Source organism: Talaromyces rugulosus, chromosome I (assembly GCF_013368755.1).
Source record: "Talaromyces rugulosus chromosome I, complete sequence".
Taxonomy (NCBI): domain Eukaryota; kingdom Fungi; phylum Ascomycota; class Eurotiomycetes; order Eurotiales; family Trichocomaceae; genus Talaromyces; species Talaromyces rugulosus.
The window spans coordinates 1342220-1358669 of record NC_049561.1 but is presented as its reverse complement, the minus strand read 5'-3'; the positions used below and the strand labels follow the sequence as shown (position 1 = coordinate 1358669).

Sequence of the window (16450 nt, the reverse complement as noted above, 5' to 3'; positions counted from 1 at the left end):
CTCAAAATACTACCAGATACAGTTTAGCGCAATCTAACCCGAATGGGCGAGCTCTGCGGTATCTGCTGATTGGCTAGATTCTCGTATTATTCTGGGGCTGAGTTGCACTGTTACCATTAATACTCTCGAATAATATTGGAAGTTTCACATAGTTGATTTGATGTTATCCAAAACTACTACTGATTATCTAGAACAGCTCAATGCATGCGGGGATTCCCGCGGGTATGCTGACAACCAAGATCTCATGAACCAAATTATTGCCTCTGGGGCTAAGAATTGAAGATTAGAAAAGAAAAACAAAGTTGAACAAAAAAGGATCAAGCATCAACGAGCTTCTGGTGAGTTTCGTATTGCTTCGCGTTGGCAATCGCACTTTGCAACGCACTGGTGATATCGACATGGAAAAGCGGCAGGTTGATTCCAGAGACAAGCGCGATTTTGCGGCCGTTTTCGTACGCTGTGCTGGTCTTGAGTTGGCTCTGGTAGTTGATGCTGTCGTTGCTGCTGTTTTCAGGGTGATTCTGCTCTTGCTCAGTCTGTGTAGGCTCGCCGTGTTCGGGGTCAATTGTCTTGAGCTTCTCTAGGCGCTCGCGCTCAGCCACCGCAGCGGCCGAGTCAATACCGCCAAGCTCGGCGACACTGAAAATCGGCTTCCATCGCTTGACAGAGGATTCTTCTGATCCGACCGACGGATAGCCGAAGCCCGCAGATGCAAGGGCTCGTTTGGTCCATCGGTTATTGACATAGGCAAAGTGCCACTGAACGGGATCGGGCGAGGCATAGTGGTCCAGTTGGTTGCGTATATCGATCAGATTCTGTACCGAGGTGACGTCCACGTTGTTGACCGAAGAAAAGTCCAGGACAACGGCGCGGAGGCAGGGCAGTTGGGAGCGATCTTCTTCCACATGCCCTCGTCGAGGACCGGGATTGTTCCATGGTCGATCACCCAAGGTTGGGTAAGACTCGAGGTTGGTGCGGCGGGTCTCCTTGAAGATGCTGGACACTAGGTAGTCGGTTTCGTGATTCGCGTTGGGGTACACGAAGCCTTCGGAGAAGCGATAGATGAACACACCAGGATAAGGGTGCTCGACCGAGATCTGCGGGTTAGAGCCATCCTGGCGGCGCACAGGTAGATAGACATTGCGGAAGGTATTGTCGGGATCGTTGCTGCCAAGCGAAGCCTGGGCTGGTAGCTGTCCGACTGGCCCGTATTTGCCGTTGCTATCCAACAAGTGGTCGCCGAGCACAGAATGCACCCGGACCTTGCCCAGGAAATCGCCGCGCGCCTTGACGATACGCCAGAGGAGCAAGGCCGCCGAGACACAGATGGTAGTGTAGACTCCGTTCTCAATCGAGGAGAAAACGGTGACCAAGACGCCAGCAAAGAAAATGATGACGTCAAAGGGCGACACTAGCCAAAATTGATAGACGGTATTGGGAGGGGTGATCAAGTCACCGACGGCGTGAATGATGACACCAGACAGAGAGGAACTCGGGATGTAGAAGAAGACAGCGGGCAGGGCGTAGATGGCAAGCAGGACGACAATGGCAGTGATAAGACCGGCAAGAGGCGTTCGCACACCAGCCTTGGATTTGATGGCTGTGCGAGAGAAAGAACCAGTAGCAGGGTATCCACCAACAAAAGGGCCGAGCAGATTCGTGACGCCAATAGCAACCATTTCCTGAGACGGATTGATCACGTAGTTGTTCACGCGGCCAAACGATTTGGAGATGGCAATGTGCTCGATCAAGAGAACAATGACTGCCGAAGGCAAATTCGTGGCAAAGGAAGCGATGAGTGGCTTCGTGAGCGTTGGGACACCGGCATGCTGGAAACCTGAGATGAACAGTGGTGAGCTAGGGTTTCTAGACAAGGGCAAATTTTGGGATAGATTCATACCTCTAGGCACATGACCCAGCACCTTGAACGCAGGGTCATCACGGCGATGTAGGTTGACAGCAGCGCTAATCATGGTGTAAAAGAGAATGACAAAAACAGTGCGCAGGGTCGATAGAAAGAAAAACAGCTTGGCCTTCTGCGGGTTTCTTCTCGCGCCATAGTTGCATGCGGATCGAATGCCATACAGCATGAAAAGGGCGGTTAGGCCCATGGCCGCGTCCACCTTGGCAGAAGGGAGGTGTTTCAGCGTGTTTATGATGATCTCGTAGGTAGCGCCTCGGGTGCTAAAGTCGGCCGACTCGCCCAGCAAGGACTTGACCTGACCACTCGCAATGTTGATGGCAGAGCCGGTCATGAAAGCGGAAATGGCCGTCAAGGGAATGAAATCGACGATGAACCCCCATCGAATGAGACCGATGAAAGTGACAATGGCACCAGCGATGATGGACAATGCCTGTGCAATTTCTGGCTTTGAGAACTCCGGATGACTACCCTGCACCTCGATGATAATGTTTCCGGTCAGTGTAGACATGACAGCCACGGGCTTTGTAAAATGTGTTAGTGACAGAACGAGTATGGGATTTTCGGTCGTCTTACCCCGATGGTGATATCCTTTGACGTGGCAAAAAACCAGTAGATCAAGACGCCCATAAACGAGGCATACAAGCCGTACTCCACGGGGAGGTCAGCCAGCTTGGCGTAGGCCATGCCCTGGGGAACGACGACGGCGCCAACAGTGATGCCTAGCACACGGTTGTTAGAAGACGGAGAATCATCGAGGAGCCACATCGGCGCAAGAACTCACCGGCAACCAGGTCACCAATAAACCACTGGAGGTTGTAGCGGCCGATCCAGCTGAGAAAGGGAAAGAGACTGATCAAGTAATCGACAACATCGTGCCTGCTCGGAACGTGCTCATAGAGCCATTCGGCGCTGGTGGGCTCCGGCTCAACGTAGGTATCGGCAGTGCCAGAGGAAAAAATCGATTCTCCGCGAGAGAGATGATCCGATGTACCAAGGGGGTCGCGATATTGCAGCTTGATGCCGAGGACTTTGGCCAGTGTATGGCCAACTTTGGTGGCTATTTCTCCAGGCATTTTCGAAGACCGATCAATTGATTGATCTGTTGTATGTCTGGACAAGAGCTGGAGGGACACGATCTAGATCTATATATATATATAATTATAATCCGCCGTATATGTTTCAACACAGGCAGCACGCCGCGGAAAAAGGCTCCCCACGTAAAAAGAAAAGATGAGGCGAAGTCTGAAAAATCACCTGGAACTGCCCATCACCACAAGGAAGGTTTGAAAAGGGTGCGAGCAGAAAAAAAAGCAAATATAATATTAGGTTCCCTTGGCCGATGTCGTGATCAGGGAGAGAGGGGGTATGGCGCGCAGAACACGACCGGCGTGATTTGAGGCTAAAGGCGACAACAAGACACTCGGGCCCTCTGAGCTGATGGATGGTGTTAGCTAGCTGGTAGCTGCAGGGCAGGGCAAGCTGAGGCGAGCTAGAAGGACGAGAGGCTGATGGATGATGCCTATCAAGCGGCACAGATCACGGATAGACGGGCGTCATTGGAAGCAGTTGGGAAAAAGAAAAGAGAAAAAAACAGAGACGAGAGATAAAGATAATTAGCGGAAAGAGGAAAGGGCAAGGAGAAAAAAGCAAGCCATGTCGATAATAATAATAATACTAAAGAGATACAGAGTCGTAATCGCGTGGGACGCAAGAGTTGAAAGCAAGAGACGATCCAAGGGGCCCGCTGTGGAACCGGCGTAGATGGCGTGATTGTCCCCGCTGATGATGGAAGCTTCGTCGAGCCAGGCGCGGGTCCTGTGACGATGATAACCCTAACGGGCGCGCCCGTCACACTGGCTGCTGTGGCTAGCATCCTAGGCGAATCCTGCATGCTGATCCAGACATTTGTTACTTGACGGGCAATGTAGTACTAAGAACACTTGTCAGGTCGGTTCCGGATGTCGGTGTCTATATTTGTCTGGGCGTGTGATATGCAGATAAGTTAGGTACAGACCACGGAACACTTGTTCCTCCCAAGTTCCCGTTGGAGAGTCTTAGATGTTTGATACTCGAGAATTATACATTATTGATTGAGCCCTAACCCCGAGTCCCAATCAGGAATCTTCACCATGTGCCGCCGCCAAGCCTCAGCCGCGTGTCGGCTAGTCCCGTTTGGGCTAGTGCGCCGTTCGCATGATGTACTTTCTGTAGTATGTAGTATGTACTATGTAGTCATAACTGTGTACAACGTACATGATTCTTATTACTATTGCAAGTACGTACGTACTACCACTACTCGTCAATAGTAATAACAACATCGGCCCGTATTATTATGCACGTCCCTATACCTGGAACTTCCCTCCCAGTAGCGCAACTTTCCACGAGGTCACTGGCGCCAGAACGCCATTTTCCAGATCGATTGCGTGATATGTAAACCAGATCCCTGTTTTTCTTTTTTCTGCTTATTTCACTTATTCCAGAAGAAAGTTTTGCTTCCTTCGTGTCACTATTGCTCCATATTTTAATAAGTTTTGATCAAGTTTAATAAATTTTAATAATAAATATCGAGGCTGGCGCGCGTATACAACAATTACCATGATGGTCAGGCGGTCAATGCTGTCACTTGATATTCCAGCAACTAAAAACCATTACATACTTAATATTCACTGCCGGGACGCCTTCCCCAAAGAGCCTAGGTTAATCCACTGTGAAAAAAAATTAAATAAAAATTTAAAATTTAAAATCTCATCGCCCCAAGGCTGGCCAATGAGGACGATACAGTCTGCACAAACTCTAACCTACTGCTCTGGCTGGAACGTGGTCCGGCGTACGTCAGCCATTCATATGTTGATACCCTTTTTTTTTTTTTTTTTTTTTTTCCCTTGCCTCATCGACTTGATGGATGGCGACATATTCTTCTCGATCTACGGAAGACTAGTAGTGGTAGAAATGATTGATCAAGATCGTTCGTTCTATTACATCAAGTATCGCGCAGAACCATAAAGCAATGCATTCTAAATTCGACGGGATGCAAACGCCATGATACTAATAGTGCGAATAATCAATATAAAGACAAAATGAAAGAGAAAAAAAACAGGCCATCAGGCCATCAAAACCGTGATTTTATCTTTCTCCCCCAAAGGAGGGAAGATATCTTGATTAAGCAACCAACTCGGCAGGTAAGATCAACTCATTTGCCAAACTGGATCGGTGCCCCGAATCGACGCACCAAATTGGATAGCAAAGAGCTTGCCAGTAAAGTTGTTGGGATGAGGACACAAAATCCTGCGCAGTAGCAAAGACAAAAGAAAAAGAAAACCGAGAGCCCGCGCTCCTCACTTCAAAAACCATCATAAACCCCCCCCCCCCCCCCCCCCCGTAATCACAAGTCGTACCGCATAGTTTCTCATTCATGGTTGTTGTACCAGATTAATCCCTTGTTCAGGAGAAATAAGCCCATCTTCCCATGAATATCTACATATCAAATCATGTCGTGAATTTTTCTTTGGTGGGAACCATTGGCTGCGCAGTAATAAAAAAAAAGGTTGCGCAGAGCCAACCTGCAAGGAGGGTATCGATATGCACTAATCAAAGGCCGAAGCGCCACAGTTTTGCCTTGCAGACAAGAAAGAAACAAAAAATGCCGACACCTTACTGAGACGCGCACTGCACTCGTTCGGCACCTGGAGGCACTCCGTCCTCGTCCTCGTCATCATAGGCGGCTCCCTGAGCCCGGGCGCTCTGGCTTGGGTCGACTTCTTCCACGTCAAAGTCCTCAACCATCGAATCTTGAGGAGGCTGTGGTTGTTGTGGGCGAGGGGGGAGGACTTTTTCAAGAAGCTCGAGGTTTTGCAAATCCGACGATTGCGGGAACTTGACGTCAAATTGGATGTACAAGTTGCCAAAGTCGTGGTGTCGGAGCGACGGCATACCCTGGCCCCTGATCATCTTAATTGCGCCTACGCAGGTGTTAGTGACAAACCCAAATATCAAAAGTGAGACAATAACATACCAGGTGTGATGGGCTCGCCTGGTGCAATTTTTACGGAAAGCCATCTGTCGTCGAGGTGCTCAATGTTGATCGTACCGCCACCCAAAGCCGTGAGTAGATCGATTTCGGCATGGTAGAAGAGGTCATCTTCCTTGCGCTGGAATCGAGGGTGAGGCTTTTGCTCAATCTCGAACACGACGTCTCCAGGCAGTACATTGGGCATTTGATCACCCTCGCCTCGGAATTCGATCTTGTGGCCGTTCTTGACACCCTTGTCAACGTGAACGTGGAGCACCTTGCGCTCGACAATAGTCTTCTTGCCACTACACTTCTTGCAGCGGTCCTTTTCGCGCATGATCTCACCTTCACCCTGGCAGTCGGGGCACACGGTCTGGAAGCGCTGGATCATCGGGCCCATTTGGCGCATCATAGTCTTCATACCCGAACCGTTACAGCCTGTACATTGCCGGACTGCACCCTCCTTGCCGCCGCGGCCATCACAGCCAGGGCAAATGACTGATTTTTGCAGAGCCAGCTTGGACACCTTTCCTCGGTAGATATCCTCGAGACTGACTTTGTGGACGTGGTGAATCGTCCTGGCTTTCTTGGGGCCCTGCTCACGCATGCCGCCGCCAAACATACCGCCAAACGCACCGCCGCCGCCGAAGAACTGGGCAAAGAGATCCTCAGCGTTCATTCCGGCACCGCCGGCACCGCCCTCGAGGCCTTCTTCACCATATTGATCGTAGACCTGACGCTTCTGGGGGTCGGAAAGGATTTCGTAGGCATGGGAGAGCTCTTTGAATGTCTCGGCCGCCTCCGGGTTGGAAGCGTTCTTGTCTAGAAACGCGCGAATGTTAGAGAAACGAAAATTCCCATCGCTAGAATACATCCAACAGAGAGATGCGAAAAATAAAACATACCGGGATGGTATTTCAGGGCACCCTTCTTGTACGCGGTCTTCAGTTGGGCCTCAGAGGCACTAGGGTCCACCTGCCAGGGACACGGGGTTAGCAACCAAAATTTTCACGGTATCAAACACGCATCGCAGTCATCAAACATACCCCCAAAACATCGTAAAACTTGGTATCCTTGACCATGATGTCTTTGTGAAATTAAAATTCGATATGGAAGAGCGACAGAAAAAGCGAGAGAAGACGAAGAAAAAAAACCGGTGTGGCTGGCTGCGGCTGCGGCTGCGGGGCACAACCAGTGTTTTTTTCACTGAAGGTGACGGCGAGGAGAGGAGAAGAGAGGAGAGTGACGGCGTCCAAGTCGATGTTGGTTGCGAGAAGATGGCGTGTAGAGAGGGGTGAAGTTTCAAGTCTCGGTCGATAGGTCGATAGACAAAAGTTGTTGGATGGATCGTTTTAATAATCAGCAGCGATAATAATGGCGCTATGTGATTGGTGCCGAGTCGTAGCCGTACCGTACCGCTGGTCGGCGAAATCGAGAAATCACGGCGTGCAGGGTTTTAAAAAAAATCGGCAGAGGGTCGATGATGGTTGAGGTTGAAGCAGAGTCGATACAGCGACTTGAGATAGATGAATGGCGGTCGGTGCAAGCATCTGGGCGAACATGAGGCCGTCTCGCCCATGCTCAAGTAGGCTTAGCTTTCCCTGGAATTCTAAGGCTTTCCACGCCCCACTTGTGTATCGCTATATGCTTCTATTGCAAGATTCTTGTTTATTCTATTGTATTTGCTTGGGAGGACTGTTGAATGTATTTGTCATGTAGGACGACTATGTGTCAATGGGGGTAATTACTAAACATATCAGGTACCTGTCTTGCCTCGCGAGTTTTTGCTGTGGCAAGTGCGGTTGGTTGCCTCAGGCACCCTCAGGCACCGGTGGCGGTGTTATCGATAAGGTGCCCTCCGCCACATCTACAATCTACATATTATTATTATGGCGTCTACTTGGACTGTGACCTGTAGTGGCAATCAGGGTCTAGCAGGTTGGAAAATAAGGATAAACAAAAGTGCTTCTAGATTCTACGACTGGATCATCTAGATATATCTTGCACATCATCCTGAAATAGCACTTTTACTACACTTCCTGTAAAGGAAACCTGGAGAGAAAAAAATAAGGTAGATTCCACTAACCAAATCGGCTCAATATCAAGCAGTAATCACATGACTATTATTCGATATTATTATTACATGATGTAAACAATTCAAAAAGCTTGCTTCGCTAGCCGATACTACAACTATTCCCATAATAGTATAATTCATCGTCGGCAAAGCGCTTTGCCGAAATCCCCCCGGGGCGGGCTTCCCCTCCTCCGCAAGTGGGGAGGAGTCCGGGGCACCGTTGGCCTCCGTAATGGACGCGCTGCCATTCGCCTCATTTCTTCGTGCTTATTATTGCGACCGGCACTGCTTCTATCGGAACATGAACTGGTGGTTCTCGGATCGAGGCCGCCTGTAAAAGGATTATCCGACGTGTGGGGTGTTGTCAAATTGATGTGGATCTATACTAACTTTATATCACTCCTGATTTTGACTATGTGTAGAATGGGTTACAACACCAGTCCGATAGGGAATTTACACCCCATTCCCCGCACTGATACAAAATGACAGCCATTGTGAAAATAGCCATTGTCGGCGGTGGGCTTATCGCCCCTCGCCACGCTGCTGCTGTGCATTTGCATCCAGCAGCCGAACTCGTTGCTCTCGTTGAACCCTCACCCAAGGGCCCCGAGACCGCTGCGCAGTTCAACACTCGCCTATACACCTCTGTTGCAGACCTACTTGCAAGTAAAGACGTCAAGCCAGACGCTGCCATCGTCTGCACGCCCAACCACACGCACGTCTCTATATCGCGAGACCTGCTCGCCGCCGGCGTACATGTACTCGTCGAGAAACCGCTGAGTCACAGCACCGACACAGCCCGTGATCTCGTCCAGTACACAAAAGAAAACGCCAATGTGAAGTTAGCTGTGGGCCACCACCGCCGCTTTAACCCGTACATGCTCAAGGTCAAGGAGATTGTGAGCTCGGGGTCGCTCGGCTCCATCATGGCTGTCAATGGCATGTGGATGCTGTTCAAACCAGACGATTACTTCGAGCCGCCCACGGACTGGCGTCGGCGCAAGGACGCTGGTGGCGTGGTTTTGATTAATCTCGTGCACGATGTCGATCTGCTCCAGTTCCTCTTTGGCGCTATTGAGCGTGTGCATGTCGAGAAGATTGCTCGCCAGCGTGGTGACCACCACAAGGCTGATGAGGGTGCCGCATTGACGCTGCGCTTTTCTTCCGGGGTTGTAGGCTCGTTCCTTGTATGCGATGCCACACCGTCGCCGTACAACTTCGAGGCCGGTACGGGGGAGAATGCCAATATTGCTGCTGCTCCGTCCAAAGAGAACTTCTATCACATCTTCGGATCGAATGCCTCGCTAAGCGTACCGGAAATGGCACGCTGGAGCTATGATGGCCGTCCGGCAAAATCATGGTATCAGCCGCTCACTGTCGACAAGTTTGATGTGGACAGCTCGGCGGTGCCGTATGAGGGGCAGCTGGCTGCTTTCTTGGATTATATTGCCGGTAAGGAGAATTCGAGCTGTTCAGCAGTGGAGGGTCTACGGGCCCTTCTTGTGTGTGACGCTGTGAGGAAGGCTTTGGATGGGAACCGAACTATAGACGTCGAACTTGCATAATATACATGTATACACTCGGTCTGCAGTCATAATGCTTCAAATGATATATTTATATTGAATAAAATTTTGCTATATTCATCGTGCTAGCTTCTGAGGTAATCTATACCTTCGTCCAGCGTACATATTGATGCAATCCTACTATGCCATATACTAACAATATATATGCCTACACATGGACCTACAAGTAAACAGCCTGGCCCACCTCGGCGTCTTCGACGTGCACCGACGGCGAAGACTTCTCCACCTGAACCCCCTTAGCTGCCTCACGGAACTGCTCCTCATCTTCACGAAGACGTTTGAGCACCGTTGAATGAGCCTTGAACGGTTTCAACTCAAACAGCATATCCATATTCTCAAGTGGAATCCCCTTTGTTTCCGGCACAAGGAAAAACACAAAGACAATGGACAGCAGCATCAGCGACGCAAAGAAGAAATACACCCCGTAGTCCATCGTGTCAAACATTTGCGGCGTGAAGCGCGAGATGAGGAAATTCCACAGCCAGTTGGATGCGGCTGCGCAGGCTTGCGCGAAGGAACGCATGTTTTGGTCGAACATTTCCTACAACATAATCATTAGTATGATTATACATGAAATCTAGGAGGCTTGGTTTCTTACCGAGTTTAGAACCCAGGGCGTTCCGTTCCACGTCGGAGTGTAGAATGTTGTCCACAGGTAGAAGAAAAAGATCGCCGCAATGCCTCCTCCATTGAGATGGCTGGTCGGATTCTTGGTAGGCTGGGCAATCTTGATATATGCCCCGATAATCCACATGCACACGGAGCCACCCAAAGCACCGTAGATGAGCAGATTGCGTCGACCGACGTGGTCGATCAGGTACAAGATCCACACAATCGTGACGGCCGTCTTGACACAGCCAAACAGACCTGTCGTCAACAAAGCAGAATTAGTGCCCGTGACGCCAATACTCTTGAAGACAGTCGGGCTGTAGTAGTTGATCGCGTTGATGCCCGATCCATTCTGCCACACAAACAACATCGCACCGATGAACAACCGAATCTGGTATTTCCTGGTGGTAAAGGCGGCCTTTATGGGTTTCCAGAAGCCAATGCCAACCGTGGACGCGAGTTCTTCTGTTGCCTGATCAATGGCACCGATTTCTTCAATCATGTAGATGTGATCCGCCGGAAGCTGTCTGATCCAGCACAGATTCTTGATGCCTTGCTCGCGTTTGCCGTGGATCATCAGGTACCGTGGCGATTCACGAATCAGGAGTGCACCGATAATCAAAAGGCCCGACGGGATTAGCTGGATGGCAAAGGGGATAATCCACTGCTTGTGGTTTTCGGGAAGCGTGGTTTGCACGCCATACTATGTCTGTTAGCATATACTGAACTATGCAAGTTCCAATGTCGGAGGTACACACGTTGATCCAAAACCCAACCAGGCCACCAATCTGCCATCCCAGTTCATAGACTCCAATAAGCCGACCTCGAATCGCCGGCGGAGAGAGCTCGGCAATGTAGATCGGGGTAAAGTTAGAGCCAGCACCAACACCAAGGCCGGCTAGCACTCGACCAGCATAGATAAGTCCCAGACCACGCTCACCGTTTGCACCAAGCATCAAACCGGCACCGAGAGTGAAGACTAGCGAGGCAATCAACAAGCCAATTCTGCGGCCCCAAAAGGGGGAAATTCCGTAGGCAAAAAGAGCGCCAAAGAAGGCACCGGCCTGGTAGCACGAGACGATGTTGGCAGACACTAGGTCCTGCTTAGACGAGCTCATCGAGTCAAAGTTGAACTCGGACCTGAACGAGGGCAGCGACAGTGTCGTGCCGATAAAAGCACTGTCGTATCCGATCATACATGATGTTAACGACGCAACGCCAGCGAGCAAGTATATGCGCCAGTTGTAGACGCAGGCGGGCGTCGGGCGATCTTCGACCAGAGAGAGGATGGACATGGTAAGAGATAAAGGCCCTCAGAATACAAACCTGAGCAGTCAGTCTCCATTAGCGGGGAAAAGAGTGGTGAAGGCGAAGACATCGAAAAATTTATATACTCTGGTCCGGGGCTCTCCACTGCCTAGTGCCGATCCGTGTCGTTGGCTCTCGGCTTGTGGGGGCGGCTATTTATTTACCCTAGCGCAGTGCCGATCACCGAATTCCCAAAGAGGGCTTAGTGCGTGAATAAGAAGTGCAAACAATGCAAATATAACATTTAGTGTTTTGTAAGAACAGCAACGTGTTCTGCATGCTCTGATAGACGTTGTCTTTCTCGGAGCTGAGTTCATTGACTCCTCATCATGTCCAACCTGTACAGCCTCTGCTGCACTCGTGCAGGCACTGTGCTTGGTGCGACGAGGAGAGTGATGGCGCCTGAATCTCCTTGCCTCTCCACCATTACTTTCAACAGGGAGTCGGGCTTCTTGAAGAAATGCGTTCTTTTGCTTTCTAATGACCCCGGATAATTGCCGTTATGACGAATTATAGCCGTTTGTAGCAGCGGGGTGGTGCTGCGCCAGAGCGGGGACGGGCCCTGGCACTGTACTCTGTTGGTCACTAAACATTTTGTTGAAATGTACGCAAATGTAGCGCAGTCTTCGGAATCGGCAAGGACACGGGCCCACGAGTTTTCTCTGTCATGGCATGAAATTCGGAAGCAGCGAAAGGGAGGGCTATCATATGGCCATGCGACAGACAGATATCTCCCCTCTGGGTCTATGCCAGTAGACTGAAGAGTACGAATTATTCTTCGTACAACGCGTATAACGTAACTGTAAAGTTTAGGCGGTAAATTTGCGAGCCACCCTTGGAAATCGTCTTTCCGGAAAGCGTCCAGAATGTGGTATTGTTCCTCAAGTTCGACCCATCGCGCCCGTTCCCGAATGAAAGTGTTGGTAAAGGTTGGTAGCACATCAGCTATCAGTTCTCGAAGGGGTACTCGTTTTGTGACTCCAGTACAGAAGCTCACCTGGAGGCCCCATAAACAGTTTAGAGCCGGAATGAGCATCTCCGTTTCCCATTCAAGAATGACTTTCTTCAAAGTCTTGCCTGAAAGCCTATGCCTAGTTATATTAGCTTGGAGCAGAACGTAATTGCCAGCCTGGAATCCAGTCTGGTTTTCATCATATGTCCAAAAATCGTCATGCACGTCGAGGTTCTCGAAAGCACAAGATGATCTCTCCCAGCATTCCCGTTCGTTAATATTGCAGTATGAATTTATCGTAACAAGCGAACCTATGCATATTTTGCTTTGTGGATTCATATGGACCGGATAAAATTGTCCAACTTGTGTGGAAGGACTCCAGTGATATTTGGGGGTATTCTCTCTGGTAGCGTAGATGATGCCGCCACATAATTTTATAGCACATGGAGAGGCACCAGTGTCCCGATGAACAATGAAACCGCCAGGGCCCCAAGTATCGAGTAAATCCTCAGCAGTAGCCATAAGATCAAATTTTCTTTCTTCCTGAAGGTATGGGCCATCCATTGATAACTGGGCTATCTTGAATGACAGGACTGGGCCGCCAACCATATCACCAATGCATGTAAGGTTCATCAACTCTGCTATGATACCATCTGAATGATGCTCACAAAGTTTGCTACCTGCGAGGAGAATCTTGCGCTGGGGAGTATCCAGGAAAAATGGCTGAATGGGTCCAACATGGCCCTGATTATAGGAAAGGAGACCCAAGGAAATGAATTGAACTGCCAGAGACAACGAGTGTAAAGACGCCTCTAGGTCGTTAGATTGGAAGGTTCCTTGGAAGTCCTGGAATATGGGATCTAAAATATCATGTAATAGCCTCAAGATGTTGGTTAATTTCGACTGGGCAATGTGGTCGGATGAAGATATGCCCTTGAGCTCAGCTAGTACTTCAAGAACCGAGTCAAAGTTGATTCGGTAGAGACTGACTGGCGTCAGTTCTTCGTCAAACTCCGGTTCATGAGTGCGGTGTACAATAACGGTAAAGCAGTCACAGCAGAGACCGGACGTTTGCATAGTTCCAGCAGCGGCACAGGACCAGTCAAGTGCGGTTGTGATTCTGTTCAATACTGTCCGAGTATCGAGTTCACCATTCTCCCTGAATTTAGCGTACGATACCACGGCAACAGTGTTTTTTTCTTTGAATGTGACAGCGCCATTCCATTTGCTGGGATCGCGAGATGCAGGAATAACTCCCCAGACCGCACAGCTTTTGAAGTTCTTCGGACCCTGTTGGTCCTTCGAGACAGAAAGACTGCGTTTGAAGCTCATCTGAAGTAGTAATGTCATCGAAACAGCAGTGTGGACAGTCTTTTACATGTACTCCATCCTTTGGATATACCTCGAGAGGGCTGGGAGCTTCGAGCTCGAAGTAGATCCAAGGTGTATCGGTTTCGTCTTGATACAGGAGCTCCGAAATCTCGTAGTAGGAATAACCTGCTTCACTAAGTTCCTTTATCCATGCGTATTCGCCTGTAACAATCTCGCTGAATCGTTTCTCAAGCAATTTCCTCAAACTTCTGACACCACCCAACTGGATAGCTTCTGGTATGCCTGTAGGCGGGTGAACAAGTAAGTAGAGGTCGGACTTTAGGTCCTCATAAGATGGTCCTCTAGTTAGAAAAGAAATTATTGCCTGAAGCTGCTCAAATCGGATTGGCCCGTTTCCATCCTCGGCATCTTCACTACTTGCTTCATCATCATCCTCACTGTTTTCACTGCTTATTTCGTGATCAAGTTGATTTTTCCTGTCGCCTTTATCATGCAAGCCAACGGCTTGATCTTCCAAGAATCGGTTCAGGATCTCATCTCGAAATTCCTTCTGATCAAGAAATTTTTGTCTTGATCGCAGTGTTTCCAGGTCTGGAGATGGAACGCAAAGCCTGAGAATCCACTCAGTTATTTGTTCTCTTGAAGAGGCGTAACGGAGTAAGCGAATAGTTTGCAAGTGAAGGGTATCGTCCACCTCTGATCTCAGTGACTTAAAAAATCTTTTTAGAATTTGATCGTGGTTTTTGGAAAATCTTCCCTTCCCTAGAAGTGTCAACGCTTCCAAGTAAAGTGTGCGAAGATCTATGTCTTTGCACAGGACCTCCGCTAATTTCTCGCAAGCCTCTCGGGAAACATGTAATCCACCAAATGACGATTCGCTATCATCCGTTTCAAAAGCTGACCACAGCGAGACCTCTGCAGAAATTTCGGACACGCCATCCTTTGAGTTTGCTATATCAGTATGGAAGTTAGGGAACCAGCGTTCCCGATTCAGCTCTAAGTATTCCTGTGCACTAGAGTGAACCAAATCAATGGTGTTTCTCTCGTTATCAACAGTTACCAGCCCACCGCATACAGAAAGTATAAGCTCAATATCTGCAACGTTGTTTTTACCAAGCTCATCAGAATTTTCCTCAATACTAATGGCATGTTGAAGCTCAGCAGGTGTCAGGGGTCTATTAGCAGAGGAAATGAATGACAAAACCTGATTAGCAAGCTTTTGATGTTCATATACCTGTTCCTGAACTTGCTGCATGGCTAGCTCATAAGAAATAATCATTTTTCCCGCCCCTGGAGTACCTTGAAGCCACAGTATCTGATCTTTAGCATTGTGTTGAAATTCACTTGAATTTAGTAGCCATTCGAAAGTGTCTTTAGTCTGATACTCTTGGTTCTGTTGATGAGAACATATTTCATCTCTGAGTAGGCTTCCCCCCCGTTCTAGTAGGTCAGCTTGTTAAAAATCCCGAAGTTTGAAAATCTTTTGGGAGTCATTTCCGAAGACTAGGCAGCCAGTCGAATTCCAACATGATTGATGATGAAGAAACATCAAGCATGGCTTTAGGAGATGGATTCCAACGTACCTTGGATTGTAGGCATCTGCTCTACCTCTTGCGCTGGTAGTAATAAGATAAGTTCCCTGGAAAAGGTTGCTGCAACAAGTGCTGCACGATCCCGCCAGCCTCTGTTCTTATGCGAGTCGGCATAGTCACAAATCCCTCGGATAACAAGGCATGGGAAGTCATCCATCAACCCTGCTGCCCCCATTTCAAAGCAGAGAACATTGCCGCCAAATCTTGTATTAATATTGTCCCTAGTTAACGCATCCTTGATCACTGGATTACTAGAGACGATAAGGCCGTGGTGGACGCGCATGCCCCGTGGTTCTCTGTGGATAATTTTGGTTTGATCACAGTGGATGCAATGATCTTCTTCTTCTTCCGTTTCAATATTGCCTTTATCTTGGGCCCCAGCGTTGGCGTCATCAAAAGGAGGATTGCAAATATGTTGACAGTCTGCTTTGAAGAGCCGATCTCTTAAACATTCAAGTCGGGCATGTTTCGGTACAAAATTAGGCCGGAGGAACTCTAGGTACTTGAGATATTCTGGGTTTTTTGAGCCGCATATTGCATGCTCCCTCTTCAAGGCCTTGAGCGCAGTGAGTAGCTCGATAGGAGGACAGTTCAATGATTCTGTGAATCTGATATTGCCTCGCAGTGTAACTTCCTCAAAGTCCAATTGTACCATTCCGCTAAGCTCATTTGTAGGTTCGCTGACCACAACATCACCTAACCTCACAGATTCTGGAACCCCTGAACCGATACCAACCGTCAGGCCAATTTTTATCGACGGGAAAGTGGAAATCATCCTCCCTGCGACCTTATTGATGTCAAATCCATATTTCGGGCATGCCACAACCACATTATACACGCCTACACGCCCGAGAATATAAGAATTGTTGTCAGAGGGTTTAGAAAGGTCTTTGTATCTTTCATCCAGCATTGCCGCTACAGCAATTAGCTCCAATTCCAGCGCGCAGACCAATCCCACTGTGTATTCCCTATGAGTTGCCATCTTTCGAGTCGACTGCTGGAAAGGATGAGCGTCTTTAGAGAGAATAGAGTAGGAGTAGTAAATAGATCAACAGTTTGAGTAGCTG

General features: G+C 48.9%; 5 protein-coding genes across 5 annotated transcripts; 1 reads left to right on the top strand and 4 right to left on the bottom strand.

Moving 5' to 3' along the window:
• Window positions 1-317: 317 nt before the first annotated feature.
• On the bottom strand, window positions 318-2997 carry TRUGW13939_00449 (uncharacterized protein; the record flags this gene model as incomplete). Its single annotated transcript, XM_035483657.1, has 4 exons — window positions 318-1837; window positions 1901-2444; window positions 2498-2643; window positions 2706-2997. 4 exons carry the CDS (start codon window positions 2995-2997, stop codon window positions 318-320), a joined length of 2502 nt encoding a protein of 833 aa, XP_035339550.1.
• Window positions 2998-5575: 2578 nt separating this feature from the next.
• TRUGW13939_00448 (uncharacterized protein) lies at window positions 5576-7015 on the bottom strand (the record flags this gene model as incomplete). Its single annotated transcript, XM_035483656.1, has 4 exons — window positions 5576-5883; window positions 5937-6755; window positions 6839-6908; window positions 6980-7015. The coding sequence occupies 4 exons, from the start codon at window positions 7013-7015 to the stop codon at window positions 5576-5578; spliced, it is 1233 nt and encodes a 410-aa protein (XP_035339549.1).
• A 1474-nt stretch (window positions 7016-8489) lies between these two features.
• TRUGW13939_00447 (uncharacterized protein) lies at window positions 8490-9572 on the top strand (the record flags this gene model as incomplete). Its single annotated transcript, XM_035483655.1, has 1 exon — window positions 8490-9572. The coding sequence occupies one exon, from the start codon at window positions 8490-8492 to the stop codon at window positions 9570-9572; it is 1083 nt and encodes a 360-aa protein (XP_035339548.1).
• A 178-nt stretch (window positions 9573-9750) lies between these two features.
• TRUGW13939_00446 (uncharacterized protein) lies at window positions 9751-11494 on the bottom strand (the record flags this gene model as incomplete). Its single annotated transcript, XM_035483654.1, has 3 exons — window positions 9751-10131; window positions 10189-10902; window positions 10958-11494. The coding sequence occupies 3 exons, from the start codon at window positions 11492-11494 to the stop codon at window positions 9751-9753; spliced, it is 1632 nt and encodes a 543-aa protein (XP_035339547.1).
• A 326-nt stretch (window positions 11495-11820) lies between these two features.
• TRUGW13939_00445 (uncharacterized protein) lies at window positions 11821-16365 on the bottom strand (the record flags this gene model as incomplete). The annotated part of the gene is made up of 4 exons (XM_035483653.1): window positions 11821-13579; window positions 13634-13791; window positions 13862-15231; window positions 15375-16365. 4 exons carry the CDS (start codon window positions 16363-16365, stop codon window positions 11821-11823), a joined length of 4278 nt encoding a protein of 1425 aa, XP_035339546.1.
• Between the last annotated feature and the right edge of the window lie 85 nt (window positions 16366-16450).